Source organism: Aptenodytes forsteri, unplaced genomic scaffold (assembly GCF_000699145.1).
Source record: "Aptenodytes forsteri isolate BGI_AS27 unplaced genomic scaffold, ASM69914v1 Scaffold15, whole genome shotgun sequence".
Classification (NCBI taxonomy): domain Eukaryota; kingdom Metazoa; phylum Chordata; class Aves; order Sphenisciformes; family Spheniscidae; genus Aptenodytes; species Aptenodytes forsteri.
Window position 1 is genome coordinate 8,508,521 of NW_008795129.1, and position 21,994 is coordinate 8,530,514.

General features: G+C 33.9%; 2 protein-coding genes across 3 annotated transcripts in view; one reads left to right on the forward strand and one right to left on the reverse strand.

Annotated features, from left to right (window-relative positions):
* Positions 1-12,611, forward strand: part of LOC103897843 (protein FRA10AC1) — a 45,239-nt gene extending 32,628 nt beyond the window's left edge. Inside the window, exons 10-16 of the mRNA XM_009278020.2 lie at positions 664-709; positions 5,585-5,698; positions 6,715-6,757; positions 8,269-8,400; positions 8,634-8,660; positions 10,411-10,482; positions 10,943-12,611. Of these exons, the coding sequence (XP_009276295.1) occupies positions 664-709; positions 5,585-5,698; positions 6,715-6,757; positions 8,269-8,400; positions 8,634-8,660; positions 10,411-10,482; positions 10,943-10,985 (477 nt within the window). The 3' untranslated portion in view covers positions 10,986-12,611. The remainder of the gene's footprint in view (positions 1-663; positions 710-5,584; positions 5,699-6,714; positions 6,758-8,268; positions 8,401-8,633; positions 8,661-10,410; positions 10,483-10,942) is intronic.
* A 1,579-nt stretch (positions 12,612-14,190) lies between these two features.
* Positions 14,191-21,994, reverse strand: part of PDE6C (phosphodiesterase 6C) — a 29,039-nt gene continuing 21,235 nt past the window's right edge. Inside the window, exons 16-22 of one of the 2 annotated variants that reach the window (XM_009277766.2) lie at positions 21,280-21,380; positions 20,027-20,134; positions 19,692-19,755; positions 18,573-18,647; positions 18,345-18,428; positions 17,134-17,287; positions 14,191-14,304 (exon numbers count right to left, since the gene is read on the reverse strand). In XM_009277766.2, coding sequence (XP_009276041.1) covers positions 14,246-14,304; positions 17,134-17,287; positions 18,345-18,428; positions 18,573-18,647; positions 19,692-19,755; positions 20,027-20,134; positions 21,280-21,380 — 645 coding nt within the window. In that variant the 3' untranslated portion in view covers positions 14,191-14,245. Of the gene's footprint in view, positions 14,317-17,133; positions 17,288-18,344; positions 18,429-18,572; positions 18,648-19,691; positions 19,756-20,026; positions 20,135-21,279; positions 21,381-21,994 lie in introns of both variants that reach the window. The other variant, XM_009277765.2, reaches the window with a different exon arrangement.

Consider the following 21,994-nt stretch of genomic DNA (forward strand, 5'->3'; position numbering starts at 1 on the left):
TTCCCCCATTTTATGTACTGAGCGTGACGTCCCATGGTATGGAATGTCCCTTTGGCCAGTTTGGCTGTGCCCCCTCCCAGCTTCTTGTGCACCTCCAGCCTTCTCAGTTGGTAGAGCATGGGAAGCTGAAAAGTCCTTGACTAGTGTAAGCATTACCTAGCAACAACTAAAACATCGGTGTGTTATGGACATTATTCTCATCCTAAATCCAAAACACAGCACTGTACCAGCTACTAGGAAGGAAATTAACTCTATCCCTGCCGAAACCAAGACAGAGGTGATCCATTGATATGTGCTAATACGACTTTTCAGTATTCCAGTGGTCTTCTCGGTGTTTAGTGTGGACAAAATTGCAATGAAGTATCTAGTAAAGTCAGTCTATCCTCATTTCCTATTTGTTCTTCTGCCTGCTCTGAAGCCTTTTAGAAAGTTGCTGTTCAGTACTGAACAGCATCTACTGGAATTTGAATTGCATGTGTAAATTGGAATCCTTGTGGCAAACAGAGGCAGAGATATTTTTAATTAACAGAAAAAGAAATTAAATTTTACTAACCAGAATTGAATGGATGAACCACGTGCAGGACATCAATCAACTGAAATTAGTCTTTACATTACTGAATACATTGACTATTCACAACTTAATTTTGGTTCTTGTCTTAACAGTTTGGATTTAGATGGCGACATGAGAAAGAAGTAATTTCAGGAAAAGGTAATGCTGTCTTTCATTTTACATTACGTTTCTCCTTGATGCTTTTCTTGCTGCTTTTTGACATAATTTTATTAGACATTATTTGGCAATACCAGTAAGTATATCAGATAATAATGGACAATAAGTTGACCTAACTTCTAACTTTGCTGTTTTATGCCACGTAGCTCTAGAGTGCACACTGATCTGCATATATTAAAATTAAGAGAACATACGGTTTATTTTCACAAGGTCAGATTTGTAATGAATACCAACATAATGCATTTGATAATGTAGAATTTCATGGATATGTTTTTTAGCTGCTTTTTTCCAGTAGTTCTATGTTACCTCATTAGTCTTTGATACCTTTAACTGAAGTCTCTCAATACTTTTCCTCAGGAAATAATTTTCTGAACGGTTTCTCCAATGCTGTTTTGCAAAATGGTAACTTTTTAATTAAGAAGTTCCATGTGTGATGTCTGTTTTAGGCAAAATTGGTTTTGAAAGCTTCAGTGGGAATCAGTGGGAATGGTTGTCACGTCTCCCAATCCTGTTTCTAAATCAGTAGCTTATTCTGGCTGCTTCTGATGTGAGTTCTTACCTACGTGTTATTGGGACTTTGCACAGTGGTCCCCATTCCATGGCCTATGCGCATGGACTTTTCCAAGTAGCTGAACAAGCAAGAAAATGATGTGAATGTGTTGCTGTTCTGTGGGTAGATCTTCATACACGTGTACAGTTTTCAGAAGTCATGCATGCACATGCAAGAAAATTGCATGGAGTGATACTGTTGATCAGAACAGTTCTGTAAACAGCTCTACTATAATATGACAAGAAGTTAGAAATGCACTTGTTTTAAAAAAAAAAATTACCATATTTCACAGGAGGAAGTGTGAACATTAATAGTGTGGTTTTTTAAGCTATAAAGATTAAAGCTCCTAAAGGTAGTTGTAGTCATATGTTGCATTCAGCACTACAGATTATATTAACAGATAGTTACATTTGATATAGTTATATGCTTTATTGAACGGTTTAAAAAGATAATTAAAATTAAATGAGAAATGAGTAATTTATGAACAATTATGTCTTCATGGGGAAAAAGAATTTAAAGCTGCATTGTACTTTTAACATCTGTTATGCCATATTTAAAAATGTGGGAGAAAGTGCAGAATTACACATTTTAAGCTTTTTAATGAAATCCTAATGGAAAGCGTACAATTGGAACGTAAGAATTGAGTTAATGAAATTAATGGAAAGCGTACAATTGGAACGTAAGAATTGAGAAATAGTATCTTTCACCACTAAGGGGCGCAAGAATTCAACCTTATCTCGTGTATTAGATGCTCTTTTCAGGTGCAGTTTCAAATGATTGTTTAAAAAAAGGCGTGAATCTCTAATGCCTTTCTTCTGCTATTTTTAAGTATACATCAGTGATATAAATTGCTTTAATTAAATGTAATAAAGCATTAATACCTACCTGTCTGATAATTCACATTAAAAAAGGGGGGGCGCAAGAATTCAACCTTATCTCGTGTATTAGATGCTCTTTTCAGGTGCAGTTTCAAATGATTGTTTAAAAAAAGGCGTGAATCTCTAATGCCTTTCTTCTGCTATTTTTAAGTATACATCAGTGATATAAATTGCTTTAATTAAATGTAATAAAGCATTAATACCTACCTGTCTGATAATTCACATTAAAAAAGGGAGATCATGTGCTTATTTTAGCTGTGACAATAATAGTGGTGATGACACCCACTGGTTGGACTGTACTGTGGTTTGGGGTATGTTAAGAAGGGAACATAGGAATGGGTTACTCACATTTGGTTGCTTTGTTTTCGATGTCTGTCTTTGTAAGGTCATGGAGAAGAAGAAGGGTTAGGATGAGTGAGAGGAGAGGTATCACTTGTATTACTAATTGTAAATGCCAGATTATTTCTTTCTCTTCTTTTCTTTCCCCCTCTAATCTTTTGCCGTAGGTGTTTTGAAAGGAGATCATATTTAAGGAGATGCTGTTGTACCTCCTTAAATTTAAAATGTAACCTTAATGGCAGTTAATGGTGTAATAACGTTGCCAGTTTCAATAAACGGTTCCACAAAATGGGCATTTTCTTAATTAAAATCTTAAGGTAGAAAGCCTACTTTAAATTTTATAAATCAGTGAATAGTAGGCATATAAGTGAGTTGGTCTAAAAATAAATCCTTAAAATGAAAAGCTTTTAAGCTATTTAAAAAATATATTTGACACGCCTTCCCAAGTACTTTTTCTCCACTTTCAAAGCATGAATAGTAAGGTATGGCATAAAATTTCAAAATAAAAGGTATTTCAGGCAAAAGGTGATAGTGGTAAAAGCTTTCTGTAGGAAAATAGGTAACAAATTCATTGGGTAGAGGTGAAACAGGACTTTTTCAGCAATATGCAGAAAGAGCAAAGCTGAACATGTGGGTATATTTGCTGTTTTCTACTTATTTGTATTTGTAGATTAAGTAGTAAAATACTCAAACCAGACATACTATTTGGCAAAATAGGGTTTAATACCTGCAAATTGATCTACTCTCAATTTTTTCACTATTTCATTGAACTAACATTTCACTTTTAGCATAGTAGTGTCTTTCCTAGCCTATTTTATATATGTGTAAATACACATATAATATGCTTTACCTTATTTAAACAAATGTTCTTCCAAACCTGTTTCCATTTATTTTTTCTCAGTCATTTCCTCCATGGAAAATAGGCAGGGTATCAATACCCGGATAGCGCACCATATATCTGTGTACCAATCTGGTACATCTGCGTTCTGATCAAAATGCATTAAAATCAGTCTTTTGGCTCTCTAGATTTCCTTAGTATCTTTAATTTTCAGTACTTCATTTAGCTTCTAGTACTTCTATTTTCCACCTGTTCTGCCTTTCTGCAAGAAGCAGAAGGTGCTAATAGTTTTTGAAAGCGCACATTTAACAGCCAGATTATAGGAGTTATAATTCTGAACATGAAGGCAATAACTTCCCTGCAGCTCATAGCAAGGTGACAAAACTTCAGATGGAAAGGGAATTTTGGGCATACGTTTTTCTTGCTGATTAAATTAGGTAACTGTCCACTCGACACAATGCTTTCTGTGTCTTCCTTTCTTGGACATCTAACTGTGGGAAAAGTCATGTTTCAAGTACTGAATAATCTGGTCCATATTTCCTTTTGATTTGGGTTCTCCATATACACGATGGGGATTATAATGATCTCTTACTTTGCAAAAATATGTTTTTAATGCTTTTATGACATTCAGATATACTAGAGTGAGAAATACTACTGAAAAAGCCTTCAGAAAGAGTGGAATTCTGTATTCAAGTCAAGGTTTGAATATGTGTTGTAGGGATGGCAGTGTGAAAGGAGGGTAAGAGAAGCCTCACTGTTTATACACATATATGGCATGGAGCTTGGATCTGCTAAAAAAAAACCCACTGTGATTTCAAATATTTAGATGATCATAAATGCAAGTAAATGTGTAAGGGCACAGAATTATGGTGGTTTACACAGTCAAGTTCTGGTTTGAAGATATTGTGTATTCTTGTGAACATATCCAGCTTCACATCCAAAATGTAGAATATCCAATATCCAATTTACATTCTGATCTGAAGATATTGTTCCAACTGTATTCTTGTGAACATATCCAGCTTCACATCCAAAATGTAGAATATCCAAAATGGATTTTACATTCTGTAAAGAGCAGCTGATCATAAATAAAACTGATGTATCTCTCTCTTTTCTCTCTGCCTGTTTTTCTGGGTTTGTTTTGGCATTTTTTTCAGAAGATGTGAAGTAAACAGTCTGGTTAAGTTCCAAAAAGTTTTATGTGGTATAAATTTTTCCTTGTAGATTTTTACTTCTTTATGACAGATATAAATTATTCCTGATGACACAGGGTACTGATAGCCATACCTTACATAGGGTTAAACATATTTAATGTATATTAATTTGAAACTTTTTTATTAATGGGAGTACTGGGGTTTTTTTTGGTTCAAGTGTTAGCATTGCAAGTCGTTTTACATTGCAGAACTGAAGTATCTGAGGACACTGCCAATCCATTAGTTAGCAGCTTAAGCAGAACGTTCTGAGGTTAATCGTTCACCAACAGTCCTGCTTGTGAGCCTATTAATACACATCCTTACTGCCAGCTCTGCATACAAATCAGTCTTCTACAAAAGGAATATATGTCTCTCTATTACCGCAATATTGGGAACCCAGGGGTGTAAACAACATTGGTTATGTGCAAACTGTTTTAAAATTAGTGTTGTATTTAACATCATAAACCCCAGGAAGCTTTTAAAGCTGCCGTATAGTTTCTCATAGAATTGGATTTCTTTTTCGTAAAATAAAAGTAAAGTGTTTATGGAAAGTCATTAGAAATTACAAATTGTATGCCCAGTATATCAGGTAAACTAGTAAGGTAATAAGAACATGGGCATCTTAATTTCGTACATATGTGATACTTTGAATAGTTTGATGTCATTAAAGATGAATGTCTGAATCACACCTCCTGATCCATCAGCCTCTGCTAAGTAAGTAATCATTTAAGATCTAGAACGTATCCTAGTGACATTCATTTCTTCAGAGTTCAGTATTAGGCTTATTACTTCATAACATATGCCTTCATCTATACATTGTAAAACACAGTTCAAGTTATGTTCTTTCTTTGCAGATATGCAATATTAGACAAGTATGATTGATTGCTTTGTCATTATCTGTTATTGTTTTCTTAATCTAGATGTTACTTTTAGATTTGGGCTTTTTTATTTGAAAGAAATGGAAAAGAAAAAGCAAAAACTGAGCAAAACTGGACATAACAACCCCAGACCTATGCTTGATAATCATTGAACCACGGTTTGCTGTTTTTGACCTCTTTAAAGGTCAGTTTTCCTGTGGAAATAAGCACTGTGATGAGGAAGAAGGCCTGAAGAGCTGGGAGGTGAATTTTGGTTACGTTGAACATGGTGAAAAGAGGAATGCACTTGTGAAATTGAGTAAGTCAGCCCTTCAAGGATATGTACACTTAAAAGGAGACAAATATCTTGTGCTTTAAAAGCTATCGAGTGAGAACCAATGATAATGATATTAGTTCATGCAAAGTGGAAAATGCTGAATAGGAGATAATTTTGTTAAATTAATTACAGGTAGTATGATGGTCTTGATTTAGAGAGAATGGCTATTATCATTCTATATGACAAAGTTGTTACAGGTTGAGCACTTCATGCTGTATAATTGGTGGTGTCATAAAATTAGAATAACTAATTATAAGCTGTTTTGTATACAAGCATGTCTGGTTTTAACGGACGATACTGCATTGAAAGGAAGGTTTCATCATTGTCATTGCTTAATCAATTATGTGGCTTAGGAATCCATAGGGCTTTGGACCAGACAACTTCTTGCACACCTTCAGCTCTACTAATTTTATTTTTAATACTTATGTTTTCTTCCAAAAATTTTAACTTTAATTAAATCACTTCCTTTTCCAGTCTTGTCTCTTGAGTGGGATTCTCTTATTCAATATGATGTACATTTGGATATGTTCATCAGATAATTAAACTTACCACAGTTTACACAGTTACTTTGTGTAAAACAAGCTAATGGTGTTTTTTTATTTTGTGCACAAGACGCTCCATGTGGCAGCTCTTGGTCTCTGGTAAAGCTCTAAGAGACTTACGGGTCTTCAGTATAATTGTAGAACAATTTGATCTATCCACAAAGATCCATAAAATGGGATATCTGTACATGGTAAGCACTGATACTTTTTTATGAAGAGTTGCCAGTGCTAAACCTGTGATCTTTCTCCAGGTTTAGTAAAATCTGGGTTTGTACTGAAGACCTTTATCATGGTATTTTTCTCAACCCTGGGGGCAATTGCACTGTCACTTTTGTTTTGAAGGAAAAGCTACTGAAATTGGAAGATAATGTTCTGTTTCATATATGTATTAATAAGTTTTGTTAATTATGCTTATCAAATAAAATTGGTGTAATGTTCTCATTCTCTCTTTTTCAGGACTATGTCCAGAATGTTCCTACAAACTAAACTTTCATCACCGGTAATGAAATATTTTTAAAATATGGGGGCTGAATTATTGATAGATTACAGTTATGATGAACAACAAATAGGGGGAGGACTTCAGCTAGTTGATTAGGAACTTCATTTATGCTGAAATAGATTCTGTTCTGGAGTTCTTATAAAGTCACTGGTTTGACACTGTTGAGAGTTAGATATTGTTGTGCTAAGGAAAGTACAAAACCCCTCAAACTGGAAGAATCCCATCCCCACCCCCACGAAAGTTTCCTTTGCTTAATTTCAGCCCAGTGATTATTTTTCTTTTCTGAAAGTTTATGCAAAACACTGTCTTTTTAATTTTACCTCTTGCTGTGTTTAAGAGATGGAATTCTTTTCCTTTTCTTAGAAATAGTGGTTTTGTGTGTGAGTCAAGTGACTGTGCTGCGAAATTTTGAATTTGAGTATTGTGCTTTGAAATTTTGAATTTGAGTATTTGTTCTTCTTTGAGAATCACTTATTAATAGGAGAGAAAAACAGTGAATTTTGAACCCGTAAAATGTGTGTGTTAAGATTTTATTTGATTTTTATTATCTATAATCTTACTGAATTCCACAACTATTGATGCTCAGTTTTTATGATTTTCTGAATCTCGATGTGGCATTAACTTAGTTGCATGGCTCAGTAATTAAGCCGTATGCTGAAAAGCATATGAAAGGGAAACCTTTGAGCTAGGAAATGATTTCTTTTTTAAAGTAACGCAAATCAAAGGTCCATCTAGATGGATATATGCAAGATAGTTAATTAATCCATTTTAAAAGCTAATTCATATTCAATTTCATTAAAGCACTATTGTGGGCACATATTAAGAAGGAGAATTAACCAACAGTTTAGTTTGATTTGTCTTGCTTCTTTTTGGAACTAAAATTGTAAAACCACTTGAATTCAGAATAAGCACGGTCAAACATTTTCTCTTTGTCAACTGCAGAGTAATACTTATTTTGAAACAATTTTAGTGACGACTTTGTGCAAAGAAGCAGGAAAAAGTTAGCCGGTGTTCATACAATAAGCCTATATAAGTAATGCTGAAAATAAAATACAGGGGTTGTTGGTCTGCAGCAGGTTCTTAGGCTTGAGATTCTTCTACCTCAGGTTTTGCCGCTATCAAATACGAAAATATATTTTAAAACCAGTATTAACTGTGTTTTTCTCATTACATATATACAAAATTGTTTGCTAAAAGAAAAAATAAGATTTCAATATAAATAAGAATTTGGCACGTTATAAAATTATTTTCTGTATTTAATCTTTGATTTCCAATTCACTGGTTTTGTTGCCTGTATCAGTGTCATTTTAGCAGCTTTAGCATTTCCTGTCCTTTGTCTTTAGCTATAGAGCTTTAGTGTTTCTATAGCACTTTTCATTTTAACTAAATTAATTTTGAGTTTAACTAGTGATAGGTTTCAGAAAAAATGAAACTGTTTGAATTAAATACTTAAGATTTACTGTTGCTTGAGGAGTACATGTAATAGAGATGTACGTTCATTTTTTTTAAAGGAGGAAAGAAGTCAAAGCACACAAGAAAAGAGGCACAGCTGTAGCAAACTCCAATGAGCCAAAAGTTAAGAAGACACAATTATCTTGTTCAGAAAAAAAGTCAAAAAAAAAGACCCATAAAAATAAATTTAAATTTTAGACCTTCACTTCAATTTTTAAAATAGTCAAATACGTTAGTTGAATCTTAGTTTTGCTATAGCTACATATGTAGAGATATAGATGTATAATTATGTATAAATATAGATATGTAACTTACTTGACTTTGTAACACAGGTAGTCAAAAAGATAAATTTCTTAGGTAAAATTTCCTAGGTGCACAAAAAAGATAAATTTGGAGGAAAAAAAAAAGATTTCTTATATTTTACAGAGAGGGAAAGCCTTTTGAAAAATATGCATTGCAAAGAAAATTTGTCCAAGAATTGGACATTGCATACCAGAAAGGGTTGTGAAGTATTTAATTCCTTGAGGCTTTGGGGTTGAAAGTCTTTTGGAAATGTTAGATAACCTTTTTACACCACAGATCTTGGGATAACGTATTTGAGCTCAAACTGATGACCTTTGAACTCATGCAAAAAAAATCTTTTAACTTTAGTGTTTGCTTGCTTTCTTTGAATGTATGGTGTGTGCGTGCATGTGCACATGTTTATGTGTAATATATTGTGATAGAAATATCCTTGTAAACAATTTAAGATAATACTATTTTTTAAATGGTGTTTATTTCCAGATCAGGTTTCTTCAGAAGATTCAGATAATTCTGATAAAGGTAAAGTACTTGAATATCCTCTGCATTTTATGTTTTTGTAATAAGTTGTATTATTTCATGGTCATTTGTCATTGGTCTTAGTTTTATTCGCTGGCGGTTTTAATATTTTATAAGATGATAAGAATGCTGTGTGAAAACAAGCAGAGATATGAAAGATCAAAATAATTACTTACAAATTCTTGGAGAAAAACTGTAAGGAATTTTAAGAAGGCAATCTTTTAAGTTTAAGTAAGAAATAAAAATGTAGGCAGATAACAGAATGGAAATAATCAGAAAAATGAGAGGTCAGGTTGTTCCAGAAAAGAGTAGAGGGTGCAAAAATAGGTACATTGTTCATAATCGCATGGGTCCAGGTATGCAAATAGGTGCTGTGTAATGTGTGCTGGGTAAAGAAAGTACTTTTCCGATATAGTAACTACTACATTTCCTTTCAGGGAATTATACAAATATGTACTGTACTCAAAAAATTAATAGAGTTTAAATAAATCCTAGGCTTTAACTAAAGTCTTTTCCAGCTACCACCTGTAGTATCTCAGAGACCTACTTGTTGCAGGTGGCGGCACTCAGTGACTCTTTAGGCACTGGTTGTCTCTGTGTCTCAGTAATTCCAGTCCCCAGTTTCTTTTTTGATGAAACAAGCCCCATCTCCTGGTCATGCCAATTCTTGCTGCAGACTGTCTAGAAGGGATTGAGTGTTTCTACTGATTGCCCTGCTGTGCTATACATTTTTAGGAATGTCCTCCGCACCTACATTTTCCCAGCTGGATACAGGAAGACCTGAAGCAGTTTACTTATGACATAGACCATGCCCTAAGTCTCTGTTTTGTCAGGAAAGCTCTATTGGACGATTGGGGTTTTTTTAGGTCAGGGCATATTTCTGATAACGTGATTTTTTTTTTTGGTTTTCACTCCTTCTGTATACTTACACAAAACAGTTATGCAGTAATCCATGTTTTCTGACAATTTCACTGATAAGTTACAATTGATAAAAGTTGTCATTCAAGTAGAAGTAAAGTAATTGATTCATTTAATATCATGAGCTGAAACTATTGTAATTCTGGGTTTGTGATTATAAACCCTTAATTTTAGGAGCAAAGTGCTATGCTGCTGTTGTGTCAAGATCAGTGTTTTGACGTGATTGTTGTTAAGTTTGGCCAAAATATTAGTTCATGATATCTAAGAGTCTTTTTGATGCTGTATTGAATAATATTGGAAAATGTTTTCATTTTTACTTATGCAGAGTAAAGTGTTCTTTTTATTCTCATGGTTACAATTAAACGTTGCTCCTAGCATTATACCATCTAAATAAAAAAAAAGATAAATTATTTTGAAATTTATTTCATAAGCACTTTAAATTTTTTAACAAATTCAGATATAAGCGATGCACAAGATGGTCCTTCAGATGCTGACTTTTGGAAAGGTGCTCTACAAGAAGCGGATGAAAAATCACGGTTAGTTTGATCTAGTGAACTTGTAGCTAGTAAAACATACTGTGTCCATTCAGAACTGAAAAGGCAGAGATTTTTTCCTGAGTGTTTTAATGAATATTCTGACATTTAAAATTATGTCAGATCCCCTTCCATGTAGTGAACGTAAGAATGTTTTTTTTTAAAGAGGAGACATACACGACACTGGAGGGGAAAGCTTTGTCAAGGCACTACTGTGCCACTGCTGTCTTACCCCCTACCATACCATTAACTATCTTAGAAGTAAATCCTAACAGTCAACTCACTGCTATTGCACAGAAGGGGAAATGTGAAGGGTATTGGAAAGTATTGAGTAAGTCAAAATGGTCTATACCAGCTACAAATTCTAATCAAAAGTCTGCTGAATCTTTTTCATATGAAGATTATCTCCTAGATACAGATCCAAAGCAGAACTTTCTTTGACTTTTTTTTTTTTTTTTTACAGGGAGGAGGAGTTCGATGAGTATTTTCAAGACTTGTTTCTCTGAAACTTGAAATTGATGTAGGCTGATTTTCTTCATGAATTGTTAAGATGGAAGTCTGGAAATCCAGTCATAATAAGGGACCAGAGACCTCTTTCTGCCAGCATACCTTTTCTACAGTCACTTGTATGAACCATCTCAGTAGATTATCTTCATAGAAGGCTTCAAGTCTAAAAACTTTCTTTTTATTGTGGTAGGCTCTATACTCATGAAATAAGAGAAATAATTTTTTCAGTTCAGTGCAAAAGATATATGGCACCCAAACTTAAAAGTAGGAAGGATGTAAACAAACAAGAATATAGTTTATTGACATTACATTAAGGAAGCTGGCTGCTTTTTATTTCATCCCAAACTTCTGTTATTGTCAGATTTTTGGAAAGGGGCATTTTGGAAGATTCTGTTATTAGTTTAAAGCCATACACTTTAATATATTCATATTTCTAATTTATTAAACAAGAGTTAATAGCCTTAAATTTATTGGTCATGTAGACTTTAATATTCAAGTATGAGTGTCTGTAAGTATTTTCAAATGCTATTGGAGAAGTTCAGTTTTTATCGAGTATGTATTTTGCTTGAATTAAGTAAACCATATCTGAAATGTCTCCCCTACTCCTTAGAAAAGTTTAGTTCATTGTGACTTTGTTTTAAACTTTAGTTATAATATGATGTGACTCATAATTCCACTTACAAAAATCTGGTTGGTTGGTGAAATTTTTGATGTAAAAAATAAAGTGTATGGCTTTCTACTGGAGATGTACATGCGACTTGTATGTTATCTATGGTTTCTGATCTCCTTAACATTGATTGAATGTTAATCCTTCTTTAAAGTGTAATCCCAAATATACAAGTAAAGAATGTATATTGCTTGAGAAACTTACTGGATTCATCTTCATCTTCAAATTGCAACACAACTTTAAACATTCTTTATTTTATGTTTCCAAAGAAACAGTCTGCACATGAATAGTTACAGTGGTTATTTTCTTTGTCGGATGAAAATTACTTTAGAGTTAAAGGACAAACTTTTTTTAAAATAAATGTTCATGTTAATCTGAGGAAAGTTAATGTTGTATAAAATATATTTTTGATAAGTACTTCCCACTGTAGATATATTTATAGAAAGTATTTATAATAAGTATTTGATGTGGAAAATGTAATAGCAGAGGTGGTTGCAGTGTATTTATGAACGTTTTACATGCACTCATATGAATAAGTTGAGAACTCTTATTTACAAGTATTACTTAACAATAATTACATTTTAAACAGTTTGTACTTACATAATAGATGACAGTACAAGGACATATTTAGGGTGTCCTTGAGTAAGAAAGAAACGTAGCCTTGCACGAAGGCTTCTTTAGGTAAGAAGGTAGATTTAAAGGTTAATTCTCTGTCATCTTGCAAGCTTGGTTGAGAGTCAAATCCAATCTGCAGCAATCTGCTTACATGTATGCAACTTGCCCAAAGGGGCTTTTGTCAAACGTGTTGCTATATTTGTTGCTTCAAGTATTGTATATTATGTGTTCTGGATAACTAACTCCTCTTTGGGTCTTCAAAATAGAGTTATGAAATAGTACAGTATACATATTAAATACATAATTTAATACAGTTTGAATAAAATTACATGATTAAACAACCTTGAAATAGCTTTCTTTAGTATCTGCATTTAATACAGAAAATAATACATGATACCCAGTTTCATGGCATAACTAAGTTTGCGTAAAGTGTTTGGCCCATTTATAAATAAGTGTGTAATAAGTGGGAATTTTTTTGTGGATTCCTTTCATTTTGGGTAATAGTTGTACACAGTATCTATGTTCGTAGAGCATTCTTAGAGAGGTGTATATAATACGGCAAATAATTCAATCATTCTCCCTTCTCTGGCTGCTGAGGGCCCTTCAGAGAAAAAAAGAAGTATGGCTCTGCTTTCTTTAAAGGGGGAAGAAAAGTGGCAGGATTGAGTCTGCGTGTCAAACTTGTTTGTTGCAGGAACTGCATTTGACATCCATCTACGCTTAGATTTGGAACTGGTTCCAGTGAATACTCAGATCTGTGCATAATATACTAGCCGTTTTCCTTCCTTCATCTGCAGGAGGAGTCGGCTTCATGAGACCTGAGTAGAAGGTATGGAGCGGACTTTGTCATTCTTCAAGAACAGAAGGTTTTGGTAGGGAGATCGTTGTTTATGAGGAGCTAGTTTGTGTGCAGTCTGTCTTCTTGGTTGTAGAAAGGGAGGTAGTGTGAATTCTGATGTGCTCTACTTCTGCTGTCCTCTCCCTCCAAGGTTAAATTGGTGGCAGTTCATTGGTTTTCAAATACTGTCATTTACTGCGTTTTAAAAAAGGTGCATTGGAAGTACATGAGCCTTTTAAAATGCCTTTGAATGTAGATCCTGCTGTAGATATACTGGTACAGGTATCTTAGTCAACTCTTACTTGTATGCAAAGTATGATGTTTACGGTCTGCCTTTTTAGATTTTTACAATAAAAGGTGGTCAGTTTAGGAACTGTGGGCAGGGCCATTTGCACATGGGCAAAAGAGTGGTTTCTCTGAGCTATGGCTACAATTTACAGGTTTATCCTTAGTAGTTTTGAAAAAATACTGTGTACCACGGACCTGCTTTTGATACATATGAGCCAGGGAATTGTGTTGTGCATTCCTAAAGTGAAGGAGATGGTTACTCTAGAACTTCATATAGTATTGAGAATGAAGGAAAAGGACAATTCCAGATTAAGGAAATACACATAATATAAAAATCTAAATATACAAGTTACGAAAATCGCAATGTTTTGTTTGAATTGTACATGTTAGATTTCATTCAGTAATTTCATATAAGATCTGTCAGAATTATTTTTTTTTTCTGGACAGTGCAGAAGTTACATATTTTAATAAAAATACCGTATATAAATTGAGTGACATGAAAAAATATCTAGAGCACACAGTTAACTCATTTTGCAGCATTATTTTTTCTTTTAATTTTCCAGTTTTTAATTGTAACTGTTTGTTTACTCCATTAAAAATTATTTCCAGCAAATAGCAAGTGTTTAAGAGAATTGTTAAGAGATCGATCTATACTATTCTATGCGAAGCAGAAATCCACTGGGGCTCATTGAAGTTCTTTGTAGATGTCTTTTCTCAAGCAGAAATAAGAGAATTGTTAAGAGATCGATCTATACTATTCTATGCGAAGCAGAAATCCACTGGGGCTCATTGAAGTTCTTTGTAGATGTCTTTTCTCAAGCAGAAACAAAAACAGTGTCTGAGACAAAGAACTACAAAATTATACATGTTTTGGATTTTCCATCCTCTCCACTTCCGCCACCACCTCCAGCTGCATTTTCAGCTAAAAAACAGAGAAGGAAAGTGAATATTTTCTGTTAATTTTAGCTGCTCTAATTTCTTGTTAAAAAGGCATTGCTTTTATGATATGCATATGATGTGTGTTTTGACCTTCTGAAAGTTGAATGTGCTTTCACTATTTGTCTGGGAAAATGGAATAAGAAACAGTAACACATGCTATATATACCTATGTGTATATAGTGTAGCAGTTGATAGCAACATTTCTCAAAGGACCAAACACACTGAACCACTCTTACTGGAAAGTTCCAGTAGTTAAATATATATAACTCTGTCCCACACATACAAAACTGAGGTATGCAAGCCATGCAAAAGAAATAAACTGTGGGATCAATATAATCTGTGAATCTATTTTTGAAGCAGATGATACAAAAACTTTAATTTGACCTAATTGCATAAGCTTTTATCCAACCCTACATGAATCCCTTTGTAATTACAAATTGAGAGACACTTTTTATGTTTGTTATCTATAGCTACTGATTTTGTTACTGTCTCTCTCAAATGATTCCACAGATGTTCGTTGGTCATAGTTAAGATTCTTTCAATATAATAAATTGCGTTTTCAGGTTCATTTAAGGTAAGATACCAATATTAGAATTAAAACTTACATTTGAAAGCTGTGGATCACCATGTTACTAGGTCATTTTCGACCCTTTCCACCTGCATTGAAACATGTCACATAATCAGTGTCCTACCCTCTGTAATTTGTGGATATAATCAACACTATGTTACTAACTATGTATTTTATTTTCTTAGTTTAATACTGTATTCTGTTTCAGTTTCCGTTCTGAACTTTCCACTGTAGTGGTTCAGCAAATATCTTTATTTTGTTTTCTGTCTACTGAATGGCTAAGAATACCCAGGTCAGTGTGATCTAGAGAAACCACTGTGGTTCAGCATGTATCAAATTATTGTTTGTATGAACTGACTTAACAAACCCATATATTTACACGGCCTTGATTTGAGAGTGTCAGATCTGTTCTTCACAAATGTGCATGGCCTCATTCCAGTGCACATTTAAAAAGATGCAAAATAATTCACTTACATTTTGTGATACCAAATGCAAAGGTCAGATCCTTAGCTCCTGCAAATCAGTCCGTCCATGCTTGCCTGTGTAAGGTTCCTTGTGGGAAAACACTTCTTTCCTTAAGCCAGTGACTAAGTGATTCCAAAATACCAATGATGTAAGATGGTCCTAACTTCAAGTGGAAGTAGAAATACCTGAGTCTTCCTAAATGTATAATTTAATTTTTACTTAAGAACCTTATGCTTAAGGGCATAGGATCAGACTTTAGTAACTATACTCTTTGCCAAGAAAGCAAATGTATAAGGAGGTTTGTGTGTAGGTCCCGGGTTGATTTGTTTTGTTTTGCTGCTATTTCTGTGAAGTTCAGATGCTTACATTCCAGTGTAAGGAAAGAGTACTTTGTTCCTACTCACAACCCGCTAGTTCTCAGCAATAAATTAATCTTAAATAAATAAGATTATATGATTACTTGCAAAAAAGTGTCTTTAAAAATAAATTTGGGAGACAATGGGGTGGGCATAATTTCTGTGAAAGTGTGTGTAAGTGGTATCACAGTGTGAGCAGGCCAAAATATTTTTGGTAATTTTATTACAATAATAATGTTTGACTCATTTTATTAAGCTTCTCTTTCAAAAATCTGCTTTGATTAAATTATGTAGCTTAAAGTACTCTTTTAACCACTTTGCAACAACATTTTTTTTTATTTTAGCCTAGTATAATTTCTTTTAGGAGCCAATAACTCTCTAGTTCCACTTCACACTCTGACAGTAACTTGATGGGTGGCCTCGAGTAGCCTCTCTTTTGTGTGAAATGTGAAGAATACTCACCTATTTCCCACAGACACCGATTAACAAATAAATTATTCAGTACTATTTTATGTTTTAAAGAAGTGAAACACACACTTAGAGTAAACTAACTTTTCTTCTTCGAACCAGCTGACAATAAATCATTCTGTAGTAATCACATGTGTTTTTGTTTTAATCTCTGAACCTTTTCAGTCATCTCAGCTGATTGGCAGAGCTGTTGACCTGCTGTTCCACATACAATACAGAATAAAAATAACTGGCTCACTTCAATCTTACACTTGAGTGATAGGTTCTCAGTTTCTATAAAATAAGATTCTCTTCTAGGTTATCAGAGGCAGAACCGTACTTTCAATTTTAGGACTTGGGCTGTCTTAGGAAGATTAGTGTTAAATTTGTAATATGAGAGAGTGTATTTCAGCCAAGAAACTGATGGTAGGGAACTAGAGCCAAAAGCTTTATCTTAAACTTGGAAGAGAAGTGGGGATTTGCGCTGCTTTTTTATGTTCCAAATGCACACTATCCATTCCCATCTCTTTTCCTTATGCTTTTCATTTTCAACTTAAACAAAGCACCTGAATACATTTGGGGCTGATGCCACACAGAATTTTGATACATCTCTATTACTTCAGGTGATTGCAACATTTACAGATCAATGTTTAATTACATTCAGTTTTAAGTCTTAAGACAAAAGAAATTTTACATTCCTTTCACTTTTGTGATGGTCATATTTTCTGTAATTCTGCAGTTTAGAAAATTAGGTCAGTGTACTGGATTTGTGTAATCTTTAAAGGTTACTCCTCTTCCAAGTAAAGATAACACTAATTTGGCTAATTCAGAACTTGCATACCATTAGTATAAAGTTTAATAGAATATCACACAAGTGCACTGCATGTGTGAATTTGACAGAGAGAGAGAATATGTTGACTGCCTTACACATATATATAAATGAAAACCTTAGAAGTTACTTAACCTTTTTTGGCAGCTGCTTCTTCATCCTTTTTCTTTTGTTCCTCAACAACTTTCATCTTCTCTTCATATTCATCAGCTCGTGTTTTCCATTCAACCCTGTTGTTTTGAAGACCATCAAACATAGGTGCAATTTCCTTGTGAAACCTTGAGAATTCCTATACAAACAATTTAAATTAGTAAATTAGAAATTTGTAAACACTGATGATTTTGCAGTCTGAATTTGTGGAAATACTGCTGTTTTGCAGAGAAAACTAACTTCCATTTTTCTATTAAATCTAATTCAGTATGTATGCTAGATTAAATAATTTTATTTGATTTAACATTTTTTTCAAGCGCTTGTTCCATCTCTGGTAGTGGGTTTTCTGTAGAAGAGAAAAAATTTTAACAGAAATAATGTGAGTACCTGCTGGTGCACATTCGAAAGCATGTTCTTGGCCATGCAGTGGTGGCATATTATTGGAAATACCGTGTTGGGATAATACCCTATTGTGCACATAGTCAGTTAGAAAAGATCTGAATTATATACTGCACATTTTAGTATCTTCCCTAATCCCACATTTGATAGTCAGAGTCATATAATACAATTATGACTATGATACATGATATTTTATCATATTATTATCAGTATCAGGATATAATAAAAAAGTCTAGTATCCTATAGTATATTCCAAGCAGATGGGGGTGTATCTGAAGATGTTAAAATATTACATGCATAATACGCAAAAAAATGTCTGCATGACATTTTGGGATAATATTAAAAGCTAGACAGGGATTAATAATGTTGGCATTTCAGTGCCTTACAGAAGATACAGAATATCTATATTTCCAGAATATTGCGGGTTTCCTATTCCCTTTGCTCTACCATTAACTGCTTTCTGTAACCATCCACACGTTGCATACTTATATTAAATGGGACTGTGAAGAATCAGACTGGGCTTTCTAGGTCTTTCAAGGTAGTAGCAAAACGTCAGTGCCCTCAAGTTTCACTGAGATCTTCACTTTTTATGAATTTGCTTCACATCTCCTGAATTTGCTTTGTGGGAGCAATTCTTCTGAGTAACAAAAGATTGAAAAATTGTGGCGGTCGTGATAGTTGATTACCCTGTGACCAAAAGTCCTGCTGCTGTCTAGAATTTTTTAACTGCAGCAGTTTGTCACTAATTGTGCCATCAGAACTGCTGCAGTGGGAAAACAAAAAAAATTAATTCTTACCTTGTACACAAATGTACACACAAAATCTATGAAACCAACTTGGAGCTTAGGTAGTTCATCTCCTTTGTTTCTGTCCATCATAGGCAAGAACAGAATAGCAGTAATTTAGATTATGTAGATACCATGCTTGTTGGTATAATGATCTAGTAAGCATCATGGACCATTATCTATTCAATGTTTTAATAACAGTTAATATTGCTTAACACAATTAAATTATTTAGTACTTACAATTGGTTGTTGCTGTAGCACAGTTCGTTCCAGGTCACCTTGCTCCCAGAATTCATTTGCAACCATGAGGGCAACCTGAATAATCACAATTCAGTGGAAGTGTCAGCAGAAAGCAATAAATTTAAATAAATAAATAAAAGAACACAGCTTTCCAGAAAATGTGAAAATGTTGATTAACCAAGAACTGGCATATTACTGTTTACTACTTAACTATTACTACTAACTTCCCTTCCACAAAGAGAGGACTTATTTCTTGCTAGCTGCGTTCTCTCTTGAGTAGTTTAAAAAGTTCACCAGAAATAGGGAGTTTTGGTCAAACACAATAGAATTCCACTCTTTAATCCCTGTAGAGATAGTCAAGGACTTCTTTCAAAAATTGTAGACACCCTCTGGTGTACTTAGGCTTTTTCCAGCAAATTATCTCTACCAATATTCTGGTGCATGCTGAGTAAATGATAGATTATTGTCAACAGGAACAAGACAGTATTAGCAACATAACAGAATCTTCTAGTACCTGTAATGTGTATTACTTAGAAGGCTCCACAAGCATCTTGCAATTGTATTTTGATTATGCGTTGTTAAAACCTATTCCTGTAAGGCTAAGTGATGAGCTTCAGCGTGATGGTCAATAAGTACTGAAGTACTTGCAGTACTTATGTACAAAGCAGTGTCACACTGTATTACAGAATTTATTTTTAGCATGTTTAAGCTACTTTGAAATGGCACCAAGATCTACAGAATAGACACAATTAATTCAAATTATACTGTTGTTAAATCTGTGCCTTAAAAATACCTGAAAAATAGCAAAAGTTGGATAGCAGAAAAATAACTGTGTAATATTTAAGGGTAGCTAGAACAGCTGACAGAATCAGGGATGCCAGTTTTAGCTGAAGGACAAATAGGGAAGGGTGGAACAACTGTAGAGTGGTTGGGGAGAGGCATCGTGGAACCCTTACACTCACAGTGACAGAAAAACAGGTTGTTTTCTGGAAGCACAGTTGGGTGCAGATACTTAAATATATGAAATTATAATAAGTAATTTTTTTTTAAATTATCATGCACCAAATAGGCAGTAAAACAGATAGCAAATGCAGTATTGTCTGTTCGAAAAGTACCTACCTTACTTTGCACTTCCCAAGGCTTGGTTATAGCAGACAGGTCACATCCAGTCATCATCATAGCCCTTTGAAAACACAAAACAAAACAGGAGCATAGTTAGGATGGTGACAGAAAAAAAAAAGTCTAGATTTTTTAAGGAACTAAGATACCTAAGATGCAGATGGATGCACATTTTGCACACTTTGAGAAGATTGTAGACATCCATTTCTAATTTAAAATCATGATTATGCTCATTATTGGACAATAACATAATTTACATGTTGAGGTGCCTAAATTCTTTTAAAGTTTGGACCTAGATAACTGATTGAATAAAAAATAAAATATTAGCCACCTACATGATGACTTCTTTTTTGGTTGGGTCAATAGATATGTATTTAATTGCTTCCTCTTCTGTTTCCATTTTTTCAATTGCGTCCACAATCTTTTGAAACATAGTTCTTTTCCTGTTAAAACATACCAATAAACCATATATAGTTCCTGCATTAAAAATGAAATAGAAAACCATATTTCTGATATTTATGCTTTTCCAAAGTAGTATCCTAGTCATAGTAGTACCAGAGTGACACTTTCTTCCTGTTGAACTCAAACTCTTCAGGTAACCTAGCACATTTAGATTTTGCTATATACCACTGACAGGTAAAGTATTTATGTCAGAATTCCTGACAAAGAAACAAATAACCAATTTCCTAACTCTTCATATTAAACTGTTTGGGGTGACATTCTTATTTCTTTAGTATTATGTTTGTTACTTCCTGTAACATAATGAATTGGGAAAAGTGAAGCAAATACTAATAAATGTTCTTCTACTCCCTCCCCTCAAAAATCCAAAGAAGCACTAAGACCTGACTGAGAAGAACTTTGAAAGACATAAAGGTGTCTTGCTATTGCTTAATAAATCTCTTAATTTGCATTTAGAATGAATGAAATAATGGAATTACTGTTCACTAAAATTTAATAACTGCTGTTGAGCAATTTACTGAATTGTTTCCTGTCTCCTGGCTTTAAATTGTCCCAGTCATAAGACATCTGGACCAAAACAAAAGGCTCCATATATCTTTAAGGAAAATACCCATTATGAAAGCACATTAAGTCAGTAACTTAGGAACAGGATGGGTGATTTGATATTTGGAGTCTTTGGCATATTTAGCACTGGGATCAGTTGATGTCTGCAGTTTTGTTTTTAAACCAGCATCTTAATTTCCGTGTCATAAGCATACTCCTGTTTAGTATGAGTAATTGTAGTATGGTACACTGAATATCACACACGCACACAACCTTACGATTAGGCTACAGAACCCACACCTCTGAAATATAGTGTTTGCTGTACCTAAAAGCATATTTGAATGACCTACGAAATGTGTACTAAGTATTATATACATTTGTGTTCTCTAATCGTAAAGCTTATAATGAATCTAAGAATGTCTCTCTTTTTACAAGAATTAGACTGAATGACAATTTTAAATATAGCTCTGTACTCTGCATATAAACATTTCTGTACTCTGCATATAAACAACTGAAAACTACAGTTATAAATTGTATAGGATTGACATTTTTTTCAGTAGGAAGTTATACAGAATTTAGTACTTACTTGAAATACAAAGCCAAGTCAGTTGCTATTATTGCAACTTCAAATAAGTGCAGAACAGTTTCAAACTGGCGCTTATTTAGGTTCTGGAAGATGTTTAAACTCTGCAAGATGGAAAGTTTATGAATTCAATTCCTTTTATAACATTGTCTTTGGTTTGTACTATACAGGTTGCCTCAGAATAGTATAACAAAATTGGCCAACTACCATCCCTAAATTAAAATAATGCTACAAATGAAAAATTATTCAATTGGTAGAGATGGCCCTTATTCATGGCTAATAAATGGCTAAATAACTGTGTGAATGGTAGGTGGATCTAAGATGCTGCCCCCAGAGGCTGCACAAATAACTAAATCCACAGTTATTCAAACAGTTGCAAGTCCTGCTATTGCCATATATAAATTAAAACCAAAGAAAACCACCTGTATCCCACATAATTAATACAGAAATGGCAGTTCGCAATATTTTCTTTACAGATCACATTCCATAAACTTAATTTTCCTAGACTCTTTAAAGCTTCACAGTAGACACCTTTTCCTCCTGTTAACCTGGGTCAGCACAATTGCCTGCAGTGCTGTTGGGGACCTACTATAGCAAGTGCAATGGCCTTTTCCTCAGGCAAAGGGAGTTAGAGCATCATGCTCAGCATTTTTCTAAGTGTGCTGGTTTTCCTTCCTTCTTTAACTGAGGGGACAATACCTGTGAGAGCATGGGGTGC